The 18,731-nt window shown below is 41.0% G+C and overlaps 1 protein-coding gene across 1 annotated transcript in view; it reads right to left on the reverse strand.

Moving 5' to 3' along the window:
- Positions 1–585: 585 nt before the first annotated feature.
- LOC136863712 (sorbitol dehydrogenase) overlaps positions 586–18,731 on the reverse strand; it is an 85,661-nt gene continuing 67,515 nt past the window's right edge. Inside the window, exons 6-8 of the mRNA XM_067140073.2 lie at positions 12,125–12,306; positions 6,927–7,048; positions 586–794 (exon numbers count right to left, since the gene is read on the reverse strand). Coding sequence (XP_066996174.1) covers positions 620–794; positions 6,927–7,048; positions 12,125–12,306 — 479 coding nt within the window. The 3' untranslated portion in view covers positions 586–619. The remainder of the gene's footprint in view (positions 795–6,926; positions 7,049–12,124; positions 12,307–18,731) is intronic.

Raw genomic sequence — 18,731 nt, forward strand, 5'->3', positions numbered from 1 at the left:
CATTCTCAAGGTGTCAATTATGTATGAATTGAATATTTCTGGTGTTATTTCACGATACTTGCTTCATAAAGTTCACTAACAATATCTAGTTTTGTCTTTCTTTTTCACATTGCCTCTATATGTAAATGATGTGTCATATCATTAAACAGTAAAAAAATAACACCTTGCCGTCAATCAATACCACAGTCGTACGTTAGTTAAACCAGCATGGCCTGCACGCTACCTCACAGTTTTGCCACCTTCAGCGCTAGTAGTCACTAGCACGTTCTCCATTAGAAGCATATGACTTAGTCAAGTAGCTCGTCTCCTTACTTCCAAGTCTTCCCAACCCAAGGTTTGCAACATTTTTGTAACACTACAATCATGAAGGGCGCAGGACACGGAACTTCGAATAATTTATTCAATACTGCACAGTCTACATAGCCTGTGATGTGCTGGACTTATTTCTTCCCTTCTGACCTCGAAAGAGGATGCCTTGTGAGAAGATGGCACTCACTTCTTTTACAGAATAATCGAAACTGTGGAATATACTTAAAGAAATAAAAGAATACTTTTCAATACATTATGTTTATTATAAATAGGACATCACAATAATAAATAATTTGGTGCGCGTGCGGTGTTAAGTACAACAACACCAATTTCTCTTGCAGTATATCATGACCTTGATGGGATTCCCACAGCCGTCTCTGGCCGTCTGGAAGGCCACGTGAGTTTGCTCTAGCGTGAAGCGATGAGTGATGAGCTGAGCCACGTTGATCTGGCGAGCGCACACGTAGGCGAGCGCGCACGCGAAACTAAGGAGAGAAATTGAGTTAGCTATACACCAAGCAAACAACGTAAATGTTAATATCCGTGCTCAAGATGATACAATCTATCACTTCCAGTTTTGTATTCCCTAACTGATATTTACTACAATCTGACATCATTTCAGTCCTGGATACGCTAATGTTCATATCACACCCGCTGCATTTCTTTTCAAACTCTAAGCCATCACATTGCAAGCTTTCAAACTAAGTTTGCTACTAAGACAAAGTCGTCGGCATTGGCGAAACCATTCAACTGAATCCTTCCCTTTAATGGGATATAGTACCATATCTCAAGCACCGTACTTATTTGATTACTGTTTGCATGAAGGAGCTATGCCACATGAATGGAGAGTTGCTACAGCAGTCCCAGTATACAAAGGAAGGGGTGATAAGCATAAAGCCAATACTTACAGGCCAGCCGGTTTGACACGTGTTGCATGTAAGCTTTAGGAAAGCATTCTTTCTGATTATATTAATGTTCGCGAAATTACTAACTGGTATAATAGAAGGCAATGTTCAGGAAAGGCTATTCCAGCGAGGCTCAACTTATAGGATTCCAGAAAGATAATAGCATATACAGATCTGTTCAAATTATTAGACTCAACAGGCAGATCAAGCACTTTTTTAATTCTCTTCCCAAAATCGTGTTGAAAAACATATTTATATTAACAAAACTAGTATTTTAGCATAACATCAGTCCCTTGCATAAGTTGTTTGCTGTTTGGAGGTATCTCCAGTTAATCTATCCCACTTTTGTCATTCATCACACCAACTTCTTAACTTCATACGTAAAACTCAATCAACCTACAAAATTACTACTACATCATTACAATTAAATCCCTGAATACAACTGAGCAGTTTAGTACTTAGTGTGGTACCCTTTGTATTGAATGACACTCTTTAGCCGTTTTGGCATGCTTTTCTCAAGATTTACGCACATATCCTTCAGTTCCACATCTGTATACCACAGATTGTTTATTTCTGCAATCAGCTGATGTTTGTTGGTTATGTTCTATTTCATCATCTTGTGTTTCATGAAGCTCCATACATTTTCTATTGGATTCATTTCCGGACTGTTGCCCAGCCATGGAAGAACGCTGATATCCTTCTCCTTTAAAAATATTGTGATACTTTTGGCCTTTTGACAGGGTGCACTATCATGCATGAATATGAAAGAACCATCGTCAAACAATTCTTCGGCCTGAGGAAGGAGTTGTTCCTCAAGAACCCGTTTGCAATTGTCCTGTTTCATTGTCCCCTCCAAAATTTGAATTCGTCCAGGCCCATAGATGGACATCACACCCCACACCATCGTTGCAGTTGGGTGTTTCACAGTCTGTTGTATGCACTCCAACTTGTATTCCTCTCCACGTCGACGACGTACATATCTTGAACATTCTTTAGAAATGCTGAAATACGACTCGTCACTAAAACACACTTTCTCCCATTCATCAGACCAGTGCTGAAGTTCGTTTGCCCATTCCAAACGTGAATGTGCCATTGATGGGGTGATCTACGCTTCCTTCCTTGGTCTGCACGATTTGAAGCCCTCACTACACAAGATCCTCCGGACACTTTCCGGAGGAACAACTGCTCCATAACCTGCCATTTTAATGCTCAAGTCCTTAGAAGTGCATTTTCTATTGAGAAGAGCCAAATTTTTTAGTGTTCTAATGCCTCGTGGAGAAAGATTTGATTTTCGCCCACACTTTCCCGCTCTATTTTGATGATAAGTTGTATTCTGCCTCAATTCTACACTAATTCTACTCACTGATTTTAGACTTAAACACACTTTACGTGCAATTTGCCTCTGTGAATACCTTCCTTCACTCAGCAGAGTATTGACAACTGCAATTTTACGTGGGGAAATGTCTTTGCCTTTTCCCATTATCAAAAAATAATCCGATTATACGGTACTAGAAGTTGGAATGAAACAACTGATTGAATAAAACTGTATGAGATCACTTTAAAATTAATGGTTAGAGATAGTTATACTTCCCTAGCAACAGTACAATCCACCAACAATGGCCATAACTATACTTTTTCACTGTTGTCGGAAGCAAGAATACAAGTGCTGCTTGCAGTTATAGAGCAGGCAATGACTCTCCCTCCAAAACAAAACTGCTGAAGGTCAAAACAGAGCTGCCAACAGCTTGATGCATTCATAAACTGTGCGGGAAGTGATGTTGCACATGTTCACCAACAATCTGACAAGAAAAGTCCCGTTTATGAAGAGGTATCTTAAATGTATTTCAAAATAGCATGAATTTATCTGCTGAGTCGAATAATTTGAACAGATCTGTAGTTTAGATTCAGGAAGTTAAATGTACGGAATGCTCTTGCTGGTAAGTTTTTTAATTTTTTTTCCTATTTGCTTTACGTCGCAGCGACACAGATAGGTGTTATGGCGACGATGGGATAGGAAAAAGCCTAGGAGTGGGAAGGACGCGATCGTGGCCCTAATTAAGGTACAGCCCAGTATTTGCCTGGTGTGAAAATGGGAAACCACGGAAAACCATCTTCAGGGCTGCCGACAGTGGGGTTCGAACCCTCTGTCTACCGGATGCAAGCTCAAAGCTACGCGAACTTAACCGCACGGCCAACTCTCCCGGTCTGGCAAGATGTAGTGTTTACAGTGCACTATGTTTTCTGGTAAGGGGCTGCCTGGCCGAGGTGGTAAAGGCGTGCTCGGTTCGCCTGGAAGGACGTGGGTTCGAATCCCTGTCAGGAAGTCGTAAAATTTAAGAAATGAGATTTCCACTTCCGGTGGTGCACATGGCCCTGAGGTTCACTCAGCCTACACCAAAACTGAGTACCAGGTTAATTCCTGAGCTAACCACTCTACCCCATCAAGTGCCGAGGTTACGAATAGTGGAAGCCTTTATCTTCCACCCCTCCAAGAGTCTACATGGCCTGTACGGAGATGACTTTGCTTTGCTATGTCTTCTGGTACGGGCTAGAATAAATTTGTTGTTTTCACTGTCCAGTCTCAGTCTCATTTTTTGGCTTTGACAATATGAAAGTGACCAGTCCGACTCGTTGGCTGAATGGTTAGCGTACTGCCCTTCGGTTCAGAGGATCCCGGGCTCGATTCCCGACCCGGTCGGGGATTTTAATCGCTTCTGATTAATTCTGGAAAATGGTAAATAAAAATGTAAACAGACTCTGGGATGCGTTTTAAGCAATTGTTGAGGAATGTGAAAACAGGTTTGCACCTTTAAAGATGGTAAGGAATGGTAAAGGTCCTCCTTATTACAACAGAGAAATAAAGAGACTAAGAAGGAGGTGCAGATTGGAAAGAAATAGAGTTAGAAATGGCTGTGGAAATACGGAGAAATTGAAGGAACTTACTAGGAAACTGAATATAGCAAAGAAGTCAGCTAAGGATAACATGATGGCAAGCATAATCGGCAGTCATACAAATTTTAGTGAAAAATGGAAGGGTATGTATAGGTACTTTAAGGCAGAAATAGACTCCAAGAAAGACATTCCAGGAATCATTAATGAACAAGGGTAGTGTGTATGTGAGGATCTTCAAAAGGCAGAAGTATTCAGTCAGCAGTATGTAAAGATTGTTGGTTACAAGGATAATGTGCAGACAGAGGAGGTGACTAATACTAATGAATTATGAAAATTTACCCATGATAAGAATTACATTTACAATAAGATACCAAAGTTAAAAACCAGAAAAGTAGCTGGAATTGAAAAGATTTCTGGAGATATGCTAAAGACAATGGGTTGGGATATAGTAACATATCTGAAGTACTTATATGATTATTGTTTGCGTGAAAGAGTTATACGAATGAATGAAGAGTTGCTACAGTAGTCCCCTGTGTATAAAGGAAAGGGTGATAGACATAAAGCTGAAAATTACAGGCCAGTCAGTTTGACATGCATTGCATGTAAGCTTTGGGAAGGCATTCTTTCTGGTTTTATTAGACATGTTTGCGGAATTAATAACTGGTTCGATAGAAAGCATTTCGTGTTTAGGAAAGGTTATTCCACCGAAGCTCAACTTGTAGGATTCCAGCAAGATATGGCAGATATATTGGATTCAGGAGGTCAAATGGACTGTATCGCAAAAGACCTGTCTAAAGCATTTGATAGGGTGGATCATGGGATACTATTGATAAAAATGAGGGCTACTCCACTAGACAATAGAGTGGTTGTATGGGAGACTATATTTCTAGAAAATAGAACTCGGAGAGCTAGAGTACGTGACGAATTATCTGATCCAGTAATCATTAAGAATCGAATTCCTCAAGGCAGGTTTATTGGACCTTTGTGTTTTATTCTTTATATGTATAAATGAAGAATGAAGTCGACAGAAAGTGCAGGACAGCTAAGGAAGAATGGCCGAAGGAGAAGTGCAGGAATGTTGAAGTTTGTATGGTCCTAGGAAAGGTAGATGCGGCATTCAGGAAAGTCAAGGAAACCTTTGGAGAAAGGAAAACTATAATGAATATGATGAATGAATGTTAAGAGCTCTGCTGTTCTACCTGCAGTGACTCACTCCGATCCCTACCGATACCTTTCCTGAAGTCACTCCCTGATAAGAACCCTTAGCTTTCATTTTGCATTTATAGCCACATGCTCCTTCATATGGTGAATATATTGGAACAATTCTCCCCCTAAATCATCGAACCACTAAATCTACCAACATCGTTGAACAATCTATCAACATTCGTATGCCTAACAGAAACTATGTTGTGTGCTATGGTTTTCCCGATGAACAACCTCTCCTCAAAATCTGCCCTTCCCCTTTAATATAATCTTGTAATCTATCTCTACCTCGTTAGTTCCTCTTACTCAAACATCATTAGCTACTAACACATCCAGATGCACCCCATTTGCTCGTTCAGCCAGTTCTACTTTCTTCCTTCCATTAGCCCCATTAAGGGGACACGTGCACGAAATCCTTCAACACTATGATTTCTTTTGTTGCTGAAGTTGCTAGCTTATTGTGTTGGAAATCTGGTTCCAAAAGGATTTGATTGAATGCAATACCAAAGTGCACTAAATTCATGAACACATGCGTGTCAGGTGCACGCTCCCTTTTTCCATCTGTGCTGAACTCTTCACGTCTGTTTGGTCAGGCAGTTGACGGTATCACACTTAGGAGCTAGCTCGTTGCTTAGGAGTACTGAAGAAGACTGTGAAGCGTCATTTCCCGTTGGTAAAGCATGGCGATCACCGCGGAAGGTTTGTTTTGATTTGCGAGATACAGTGCGAGGTATCGTGTTGTGAAATTCAATCGTCATTTCCTGGACTTCCTTTTCCCATGACAAGTGTACCTTTTTCTCTTGATCTACTAAGTATATCAATCTGAAACTTGATAGACAGGCAGGCTAAACACTTTTACACATTTTCCTGCAAGGAAATTACAAAATATATCATTTTATAGACTTTAAACTTTAATATATAGGCTATGCCTTTTTGTGATATTTTCGAACAGAAAAGTTAATTTATTTCCAAAAATCTAAATAGGCATGCAATTAAAAAGACCTACAGGCATTAAATTTCTTAGAAATCACTAACAAAATTACAAAGCCCAGGATCTCGGCGTTGCTGAGAAAAAGGTACATCAATATGAGCAAAATTCAAACTTGAAAAGAAACCATGAAAAAATTAACTGATTAATGCTTATAGCTAAGAAGAATGTGTGTGCCAAGTTTCATGATTCTAACTCAAACAATGTCCAAGTTGCAGAGAATTTAAAAAATCGATGAATTTTCGTGCACGTCTCTCCTTAATACCAATAGCACTCCATAGAATTCCATTTCGTTTACCAAATTGTTCCCAAGGAGTCCCTGGCCTGTGCAATGGTAGTGTGACTCCGAGATGCCCTTTTCTGTTCCATAGCAAGTGGTATCGCGACCCTCAGAACCACTTACTAGGCCACTCAGCCGTTGTACATGGTTCACGAACTAGAACGTGACTGCATTAATTCTCACCACGAATCATTTTTCAAATTTACTACAAGTTTCCCTCTGAATGTTTGTATAATTTATTCACAATATGTACGCTCTAAGTGCTCAATCCAGAAATGGCCTGACAAAACGCGAGTAGAGGGTAGGTAAGGGCCAAAAGTTATTTAAAGGTTAATTTCTGTGTACTCACTCGTTGGCATAACGTGAAATGCCCCGTAGGTCGATCTCCTTGCAACAAGCTTCCGTTAAAGGGATCCTGACACACGGAGAGCTCATGCCAACAAACACGACGCAGCCTCCAGCTCGAGTAGCCTGCAAACAAATAGGAACAATTAGAGAAATTGCAGATTCTGCTGAAAGGCAAAGTAGGTCTATGCTACCAGCTCCTGGTACGAACAAAAAACGGACAGCTTTATGACAAATCTTTTCACTCTGCTGTGTCTTTGGTAGGGGCTGCCTGGCCGAGGCGGTAAAGGCGTGCTCGGTTCGCCCCGGAAGGACGTGGTTTCGAATCCCCGTCAGGAAGTTGTAAAAATTTAAGAAATGAAATTTCCACTTTCGGAGGTGCATATGGCTCTGAGGTTCACTCAGCCTACACCAAAAATGAGTACCAGGTTAATTCCTGGGGGCAAAGACGGCCGGGCGTAGAGCTAACCACTCTACCCCATCAAGTGCCGAGGGTACGGATAGTGGAAGCCTTTACCTTCCGCCCCTCCCAGGCCCTTCATGGCCTGTACGGAGAAGACTTTGCTTTTTACTTTTTTTTGTGTCTTCGGTAGATGTTGAAGGTGATATTCTTCTTTGTCGGTATAAAATCGGAACAGCTTCGAAGAGCCATGTATTACTACTGTCGCATATTTTTGAACAATGAAGTCAGCCTTCTTCTAGAACATCTTCTACCTTAGATTTAATAAGTTCAAGGAGATGGTACTTCTCGTTCATTATTATGTGTCTCAAATACCTCATTTTTCTTTTCTTCACTATTCATCCATACATGCGGAATTTCAGTTTCATTCGAGGCGTCATATTCATGATATCCGACGCACTCGATGGTAACACCATTCGCCTCGTTGTCTCTTCGGCGAGAGGATGGAAAACACAGGGCATCGCAGCATTTTACTTCTGAAGTACGTAAGTTCACAAGATGTTTCTCAGTTCTATGAATGCCTACCTTGCTTGCTCGATACGGATATTAATTTTTTAGTCAGGGTCCACATTTTCATGCACTATATATCCCAGGTACGAAATAGTTTGGAACGTTTAGACTTCCTATCTGGTTAACATTTGTTCTGACTGATGTTAGTATTTTTTTTTGTCACCATATATATATATTTTTTTTGTTGGCATTGTTCTTCATGACATACTCTTCACACACTGTGGCGACTTGCTCCGTTAATCTCTGCAGCCTTCCTTTGCCTTTGTTAGTATAGCATATAGAGTGTTATTTTCAAGAGCAGGGACATTATAAATTACGTTTCTAATTACAAAATATAGGTCACGCCGATATGGGTGACTAAGAGGTTGGAAAATTTATACAACTTACAGGGTTGAAAATGCCATATATTCAGTGCAAAATCATATATAAAATTATATAATTTCTCTTTCTTTTAACATATTTTACCAAGCAGTTGTAACTGCGGAACTCGTGCTTAAAATATCAAATACAAAAACATACACACCGTTACTCAGTGGAAGCAGCAATTAAATTAAAACGAGATTCATGGATATACCGAGATTAATATGGCACAGGGAGATTTTAAATCATATTTATGTTAGTTTTAAATCACTGGAGAAAGACAATGCATTATGCTCTATAATTATCGAACAGAAAAATGGCAAGAACGTTGACGAAAGTAATTAATACCAAATTATCGTAATTGCCACTAATTAACAAACAAGCAACTAAAACATTCCTCACATAGTCCTATGTATTTTTGAAGCCACCGGTGCTACTCTGACTCGTTTGGGGCTTGGCTGGAGGTCTCGATGTCCTTGATCCACTCCAGGACCCGCTGGGATGCGAATATCACCTGCCTGGATAGGATGCCAGTAGCTAAAAAATAAACCGCGTGGAAACACGAATTGTTCAGAGCTACTGTCCCACATGTTGCGCAGAAGGTTATGCAAATTCTCTTGTAAAATCCTTCATTGGTTTAATGGATTTCTGTCCTTTCAAATGTAAGATATTGTAAACCAGAGGTTCTCAAACCATTATGAATTGTACCCCTCACTCATGGCTTAAAGTTCAACGAAACCAATCCCTAAACGATCGGTTTATAAATATGAGTACTTGGCTAATTATTAAGGCATTTTAAATTATTCTAGAAATTCTTTTAAATACACGTCGTAAATAAGACGAGATTGTGAAATTCAATATATTTGTATAACACACCACAAGAAATTTAAGAGTGTGTATCTGTATCAAGAGGCTGCCTGGCCGAGGCAGTAAAGCCGTGCTCAGTTCGCCCGGAAGGACGTGGGTTCAAATCCCTGTCTGGAAGACGTAAAATTTAAGACACGAGATTTCCACTTCTGAAGGTGCATATGGTCCTGAAGTTCACTCAGCCTGAGTACCAAGTTAATTCCTGGGGGCTAAGGAGGCCGAGCGTAGAGCTAACCACTCTACCACATCACGTGCCGAGGTTACGGCCGTCCAAGGGCCTTCATGGCCTGTATGGAGATGACTTTGCTTTGTCTGTATCAGGAATAATACAATAATAATAAAGGAACACAGCATATTCTGTTTGTTTTCTGATGTGTCGTAGTCCTGGTTAAACTTTCAAGCAAAGCGTGGCTCCACATATACCTACATATTTAATTTTCTTCATATTTATTTCCATATTCCAATTTTTATTAATTTTTTTTTTCCTCTGAAGGCTGCTCGCGTACCCCACTAGAGTCTCAGGCGTACCTCTAGGGGTACGCGTATCACAGTTTGAGAACCAATGCTGTAAACAAATACAAGTCAATACATACATTTGAAACATAAATTGCAATGCTACATCATCATTCATAGTGGAAGCATCAATTTTTACTCGACTGTCTTGTTTTGACGTTAATGTTTACTGTCAATGTTTAGTTAATGTCAAACATATTAAGTCCTCGCTCTATGCTAATATTTTCGTTGTGAATGGGCCTTTACTGTTACTGGGCCGTGATTGGGCGTAACCATAGTAACGGTGGGGGTGGTGATATTTGTATTAAGAGGAAGTACAACTAGATAATTATCCTCATCATCATCATCATCATCCTAAACCATCTCCAGTTCCCCGGGTGTGGTATATGAGCCTCCTCCATCTCATCCTGTCCTTGTACCATTCTTCCTCCACCAACTTGTCCCAATCATGACCTCTCAGCAGTACATCGTTCTTCACTAAATCTATCCATTTCCTTCGTGGCCTTTCCACGGGTCGTCTTCCTTTCTACTTTTCTGTCAAATACCTTCCTTGCAGTTCTGTTTACTGGCATCCTCTTCATGTGACTAAACCTCTTCAGTCTTGATATCTGAATCTTATTGAGGAGAGAATCATCTATTCCTACTTCTTCTCTAATTTTCTTATTCCTAATCTTGTCTTTCCTGGTTTTCTGGATCATAGTGCGTAGGAATTTCATTTCAGCTGCCTGAAGTTTGGAATTATCTCTATTGGTCAGTGTTGTGGTTTCGAGACTGTATGTAAGAACTGGTGTATGATAGGACTTGTACAATGTCATTTTTGTTTTCATGGGTATTTGCTCATCCCACAGCAGGTGTCTTACCTGGTGGTAAAATTGTGTTAAGAGGAAGTACAACTAGATAATTATCCTCTCTGAATAAATTAAATGGAAAATAAATTTAAAATAAAACAAAAGGTCCGCTCCTGTGGTGTAGCGGTTAGTGTGATTAGTTGGTACCCCCGGAGGCACGGGTTCGATTGCCGGCTCTGCCACGAAATTTGAAAAGTGGTACGAAGGCTGGAACGGGGTCCACTCAGCCTCGGGAGGTCAACTGAGTAGAGGTGGGTTCGATTCTCACCTCAGCCATCCTGGAAGTGGTTTTCCGTGGTTTCCCACTTCTCCTCCAAGCAAATGCTGGGATGGTACCTAACATAAGGCCACGGCCGCTTCCTACTCTCTTCCTTGTATATCTCTTCCAATCTTCCCATCCCCTCGCAAGGCCCCTGTTCAGCATAGCAGTTGAGGCCGCCTGGGTGAGGTACTGGTCATCCTCCCCAGTTGTATTCCCCGACCCAGAGTCTGAAGCTCCAGGACACTGCCCTTGAGGCGGTAGAGGTGGAATCCCTCACTGATTCCGAGGGAAAAACCGACCCTGGAGGGTAAACAGATTAAGAAGAAGAAGAAAATGGATTCGGTGTCGGATAGTGATGACACTGATGACTTTACCTCTACTTCGTCACAAGGAAGCAATCATTTAAACCCGAAAAGGCGAAAAGGAAAAAATAAACGCGTATATGCATATACTGCAAAGTAGGAAACGAACACTCCATACTTATCTCCTGATCGAAGTAACTTCCACAAGGCGTTTTCTAAACTTTGCAAGAAGACGTCCAGTGTTTCCCACAGACTGGAAAAGAAGTTGTACAATAAAGATGAGTGAAATGAATTTTTCTATGTTTTCGTACTTCAGTAAGAGTAGACCTACTTTTGGTCAAAAATGGGGAAACTGTCAACACAATGTTTTTGTAAATGTTAATATTTTTGTCGTTTTAAAATAACAGCTAAAAATATAGCTGTCCCCCGAACTTTTGGAATGTCCCTCTTTCTTTACTGTCTTGTCCCTCACTCCTTCTTTGAACAGTCGGTCACCCTACTCAGCCTACACAAACCGTCAAGATTCAGGTTCATAATTAGTTACTGTATTTTCAAACAGTGCGGCATTTAAACATTATAAATGTCTGTTATTTACTGATTCATGGTTTATGGTTTAATGATTCTCCTCCAGTAGCAGCTAACAGAATGGAAATTGAAACATTTATTTCATTTGTAATGTATCGTACTATACAAATAGCGTCCGGCTCCATGCCTAAATGTTTAGCGTGCTGGCCTTTGGTCACAGGGGTCCCGGGTTCGATTCCCGGCAGGGTCGGGAATTTTAACCATCATTGGTTAATTTTCCTGGCACGGGGGCTGGGTGTATGTGTTGTCTTCATCATCATTTCATCCTCATTACGACGCGCAGGTCGCCTACGGGTGTCAAATCAAAAGATCTGCACCTGGCGAGCCGAGCCCGTCCTGGGATATCTCGGCACTAAAAGCCATACGCCATTTCATTTCATACAAATAGCGATTGACAACTTGAAGAGAGTCCCTGAGAATATTGGCCTCGGTCCAAAAGAAGATCATGCAGAATTTACATAGTTCATAACGGTTGTCAGGCTGTGCTATACTTACCAGAATAGCGATACGTGCGCCCATCTCCGTGCCCCAGCACTCAATAGCAATGGGTGGTTCGCAGTGCAGAAGACAGTGGATCGTGTTAGCTATGTTCTTGTCACAGTGGCACCCTTCTGCTACCAGCACCGTGAAGTCCGCTCCGATACACCGTGCCACGTTCAGTCGGTGCTCGATGTGGTCTACACAAAATAAGATATGCAGTATTCGTACAGACACAAGGAAACAACCAAAGCATTTATTTGTGGAACTCTCAATATATACATGTACTCCATATATATATATAAAAATAACTAATTACTTGAACTTATGGACACAGTAATGATACAACATTAACGTTCTTCATACAAGAAAATATATGTCGTCTCCCAATACAAATTTTAAACTCGACACAAGTATTCGTAAACTCACTGAACATTAATCTCCTCGAACCAAGAACAATAGTGAATTCTGTTCCTCGGCACTTGGTGTGCCTACCTCGTCTGTGAATCACTTTTATCAGTCTCTGTGCACCAGATTTCCAGTTGTATCTGCTCCAATATTGTGCCATTCGTTCAGAAGCAATTCTTTTATCTAAGTTTTACTAGAGATGCGGTATTTTCGTGCTCTTATTTCTAGTTTACTCTAGAGATGTTCAACAGGATTGTGATCGAGGGACTGTGCTGGAGTTTTTAGTATTTGGGGTGTAGAGGTATTATAAACAGTGGCGGGTCGTGCTGAATCATAAAAAGCTTCTTATATGCAAATGATCTAGCCCTTAGTGCACAAGGCTCAAACTTTGAATCCGTGGAGAGAAATCTGAAAGCTGCCCTTAGAAATCTGCCAAAGTACTACAGTCAGAACCAATTCAGACCGAAGTATGTGCCTTCCATTTAAGGAATAGGAAGCCATCGTGAGTTACGTCTAAAATGGTCAGGTGTTCATTGCAGCACTGTCACACACCAAAATAGCTGGGAGTGACCCATGATAAGAGTTCTTGCGTTCAAAACCTATTGTAAGTGTAATTAGATGAAAATATCCACACGAAACAATCTTATTCGCAAATTGTCTGGGTCGCAATGGGGCTCTCATCCTCAAACAACTTGCGCTTCAGCAATGGCGCTGTGTTTCTCTGCTGCTGAACACGCTTCCCCAGTCCGTCACAGTTCTTCTCATGGCAGACAGGTAGATGCGGTCCTCAGTGAAACCTGCAGGTTGACTACAGGTTGCTTAAAACCTACTCCGACAGATAAGCTCTGGAATAGCGCCACCCTGTGTAGGTAAAGAAGTAGCTGCCACCAGGGAGAGGCTTAAAATGAAACAGAACAGCGCCCACCCGCTGCATGGACATAGTCCTCATCAGCAATGGCTGAGATCCAGAAAGAGCTTCCTGAGAACATCTGAAGTGCTTACCGTCTCACCAGAGAGCTGTGGAAGAAGAGGACGCTTCATCTCCGCGGATGAATACCAGCAGCTGAGCCGTTACCACTTAGACATAATGAAAGCTGGCTGGTATGGAAGTCCCTGAACAGGCTACGATCAGGAACGGAAGATCCAGGGATAACTTGAAGAAATTGTGATACAAGCTGTAAATGTGGACAAGAACAAACCACGAGCCATATGGTTCACTGCCCTTTGTGCCCAACATCTGCACAGATTATGATCTCCTACAAGCCACTCCGAGTGCATTGGACATTGCAAAATACTGGGCACGTATAACATGATCTCACATGCTATGTTTTGTACACTTCAAACTGACTTGTACATTAACTGTAAATATGTACATTTATAATATACCCCCATGGCACTACAGCCCTTGAAGGGCCTTGGCCTACCAAGCGCCCGCTGCTCAGCCCGAAGGCCTGCAGAAATTTAAATATCTGCACACGGTAGCTGAGGCCATACGATTATTATTATTATTATTATTATTATTATTATTATTATTATTATTATTATTATTATTATTATTATTATTATTATTATTATTATACAATATTCTTCATATTTTCTTTCAGGATACGTAAATAAGCAAATATGTCCATAGTTCCCTCAACGAAAATTAACTCCCCGGCATCAAACGTGGCCATACGCCCGGGATGATAACTCAACTTACAGCATTCTTCACAGCTTGAAAATTCTGGACGTCGAGACCAGTATTGGATCTCCCAACTAAAACACGGCCATCACTATGAAACAGGTTTTAATTCATTTTGACTGAGAAAACAACGCTCTTCCAGAAATCCAGGTCCTTTCCTACATAAGCTTTTGCGAAATCTAATTTGCTCTTTTGATTCTTCTTGCTTGTGTTAGGCTTCTTTCTGAATACCCTAGCTCTGTATCCTGCACGATTGATAAGACGCCGTATTTCTCGGGGTGCACTTGCTTTCCGAACTGTTCTTCAACATAACCAAATATCGTACTAGATGTAGATCGCCGGGGTGAATAGCTCAGACGGTTGAAGCACTGGCGTTCTGACACCAACTTGGTAGGTTCGATCCTGGCTCAGTCCGGTGGTATTTGAAGGCACTCAAAAAAATCAGCCTCGTGTCGGTAGATTTACTGGCATGTAAAATAACTCGTGCGGAACTAAGTTCGGGTGCCTCACGTCTCCGAAAGCCGTGAAAGTAGCCAGTAGAACGTTAAAATAAATAACATAACTATAACATTATTATTAGATGTAGATCTTGGGTCCTTGATAATTTGCATCACGTGCCTTGGTGGTCAGTTTTTGTGGGCGATCAACTCTTTCTTTGTCTATTAGCAAATTCGTTTCTCTGAATCGCTTAAATATACTCTGGACAGTCCAACGACTTCTCCCAACGATGTTTCCAATTTCGAAGTACTATTTCCCTTTACGACTTATAATGAGACAAATCATCTGCCTCATTTCCACCGTAGTTTACTTGCCTTTGCGACCCGTTTAAACCACTTGTATCCCACCAGTCACACAATACGGCTCGTTTAACATGCAATAAACACATGAGAAAGACTGCGTCTGGTTTGTCTGCTGTTTCCATGTTCACAACCAACAGTACGAATACGAATACTTCTGTCCGCGAAGAACTGAATATTACAACGTAGACAAAGGTCTACACAATTCGGCTTAATGATCAGCGTTCCAGCTCAGGCAGGTAAAAGAGGGGAGTATGTGCTCTGACGGAAGGGACAGACTACCAGCTGCTTGCACGGCTCTCATTTGCAACTTGTGAATGGGCGCCTGTCTAAACAGATTTAAAATGTTATCAGTATTATTGTGCCTAATGTCTTGTTCCGTTCAGTACATTACACTATGGTGAGGAAAAAAAATAATGTATTTTGTGTACAACCGCCGTGTGCTAAGTAAATACGTTTTATTATATCCATTTCATTTGGTTATGCGTAGGAAACAGAATTAATTACTTTGTCATCATCATCATCGTTGACCATCTCCAGTTGCCCGGGTGTGATGTACGACCCCCTCCATCTTTGTCTGTCCATAAATCACTGTTCTCTCATCATCTTCCAATTTTGTCCTCTCTCCTCGACATCTTTCTTCACCAGATTGGTCCATTTTCCTCTGGGTCTGTCCACTTGTCTTTTCTCTTATTTCTCTTTCATATTCTCTTCTTGCAGTCCTGCTTGCACTCATCCTTTTTTACACAGCCAAAGCACTTCCGTCTTGCTTTCTGGGTCCTCTGTAGTAGGGTCCTATGCCCACCTCCTCTCGGACTTTTTCATTCCTGAACTTGTCCTTCCTGGTCTTCTGTATCAAGGTGCGTAGGAACTTCATTTCTGCAGCTTGGGGTTTTGACTTGTCTTGTCTCGTTAACTTTAACATGTGATATCTAAATACTCCTTGGACTACCACCTGTAGTCATGGAAATTCTGTTGGCCAAAATTGAAGTTTGTTTAGGAATACAGCATAAACAATGCACGACAAACGAACTGTACGATTGTATTGCCTATACATAATATACTCAGCCAGGTACATTGCTTAACTACGGATATCGCCATTTAGTTTTTACAGCACGAACTACTGTATTAGTAGTCCGCTGCTTTCGGCTTTTCACCCCGCTGGTGCCGATGGCTCAAGGAGCGGGCTCTCTCATTGCCAAACCATGACGTAAACAGTTCTTGTCTTCCCACACAAATACGGTCTTGCACTTGTACAGTACATGATCTGTGGCTGTGGTATTACGGGGAATCTCATACATATTACTCAAGGGAAATATACAGTGTGCACACGAAATATTAATTTAGTTATATATAACCGAGCTCGATAGCTGCCGTCGCTTAAGTGCGGTCAGTATCCAGTATTCGGGAGATAGTGGGTTAGAACCCCACTGTCGGCAGCCCTGAAGATGGTTTCCTGTGGTTTCCCATTTCCACACCAGGCAAATGTACTGAGAAGTTCCTAACTCGCTGACTATCTTTGGAAATATATCAAACTGCATTTATATTGAAAATTATGAAAATATCTGCTTTTAAAATGGAAAATCTGAAAATTAAAATTCATTAAATAAAATACACAATCGTCGGACCTTGTACTCACACTTACTTCTTACCTGCTTACTTACACATACGTTATTTGATGGGCGTCAGCTACCACTCAGTGCAGCAATAATAGAATGAAAATCTTGACTGTCTCTAGGGTGTGGGGTAATAAGCTTACTTTTGATAACATACCATATAAGTTCTGGGAAAAGGAGATTGGCGTTCGGTTTCCCATTAAATTTGAGGTTAAGAAATTTTACTGTATAAATCAAACGAAAGATTAATTTGATAGAACAAAATATATTCTTGAAATTGTATATAAAAAATAGTAAGTCTTGTTGCGATAAAACAGATGAGAATATGAAATTATGACATTGCAACTGAAAGAAACTAGGCATGAATTTGAATTCTTCTTGACCGGGCATTTAACAATTTTATACGAAATATATCCCTCACTGGTTCACTTGACTGTACCTTCAACACTTTGAGTGTAATTACGACGTATTCCTTAGATCTGATGTTTAATGTAGATGTGTCACGCCTAATTTGGTGATGTATCCATGTGACTGCTTCTTCTCCATATCATATGACTTCTTTTTTTTTTTTTTTTGCTAGGGGCTTTACGTCGCACCGACACAGATAGGTCTTATGGCGACGATGGGATAGGGAAGGCCTAGGAGTTGGAAGGAAGCGGCCGTGGCCTTAATTAAGGTACAGCCCCAGCATTTGCCTGGTGTGAAAATGGGAAACCACGGAAAACCATCTTCAGGGCTGCCGATAGTGGGATTCGAACCTACTATCTCCCGGATGCAAGCTCACAGCCGCGCGCCTCTACGCGCACGGCCAACTCGCCCGGTATATGACTTCTTTGTAAGTCTGTATGGTATGACATCATTGCAAGTATATCCTTCTATGACTCCATCACTGTTCACCATCCACTTCTTCTCTCTTCACCTTCCGTTTAAGTAATGACTCCCGTTGACTGACTGAGGCCACTCCGTCTCGTTCACTTAATGGCCAACTGTAGCCTCTCCTTCCAGTAGAATAATGACTGACGCTACAATATGCAGCCACCTTATATAGGCGTTAGGTTGACGCACCTACGTAATCTCCAGAAATAGCTATGATCTACTTCCACCTTGCCTCAAGTGTTACCTACAATGGTTAAATAGCCCGGAGCGGCCAGGGATACTCAAAGAAACTAAGCTCATCGCTAAATGCTCACGATGATGTAGTCATGACGTAGCGATGTCTCTGCATTTACTCCAGCAGTATTGCACAATGTAGCAATGTCACATCCAACATCTGATATATAGCAATTCCCACTGTACATGTCTTTAGTGTTAATCTACACACACGTACATATGCATACATTTACCTACAATCACGCAAGCGACAAGCATTGCAGAAAGGAATTGAATAATAATAATAATAATAATAATAATAATAATAATAATAATAATAATAATAATAATAATAATAATATAATCATCATAATAATAATACAGATATCACCTTGTAACGGGATTTGAACCGTTATAGTACCTTAATTAAGGCTACGAACGCTTCCTTCCCACTCCTAGCCCTTTCCTGTCCCATCGTCGCCATAAGACCTATCTGTGTCGATACGACGTAAAGCAAATAGCAAAAAAAAATGATAAAAAATAGTTATAAATCGCTTACTTAAAATGTTTCACTGTACTTACGTCCATGTCTGTGCATGCAGCATTCCGCCACTACGTAGTAGAAAAACCACAGAATGGTAAGATGACTAGTACACGGTATCAAGCGATACAAAGGATCAACTAGGAAAATGCCACAGGCTGGCAGGGTACTTAAAATGAACATAGGTTTACAAGATATAAAATGATGACGTCGGACCAGAGACCAAGCGGGGAAGTATAAGTTGGAGAAACCAGAGCCCACTTAGAATCGAGAAATATTTCCAACAAGGAAGGTTACTCAACCAGAGTTGTAGACCGAACTAACCAATGGTCAAATCTACTGCAACACCGAGGTAAATTAAAGGACAAATCATATCCCTACCAAAGTGTCCTGACAACCTAACACCTGACGCAAAAACGCTATACCCAAAATGACTAGCCAGATACACGAGTCAACTCATAAGAGGTTAAAGGATACCCATCCTCAACAC

The sequence above is a fragment of the Anabrus simplex genome, chromosome 1, assembly GCF_040414725.1.
Source record: "Anabrus simplex isolate iqAnaSimp1 chromosome 1, ASM4041472v1, whole genome shotgun sequence".
NCBI lineage: Eukaryota > Metazoa > Arthropoda > Insecta > Orthoptera > Tettigoniidae > Anabrus > Anabrus simplex.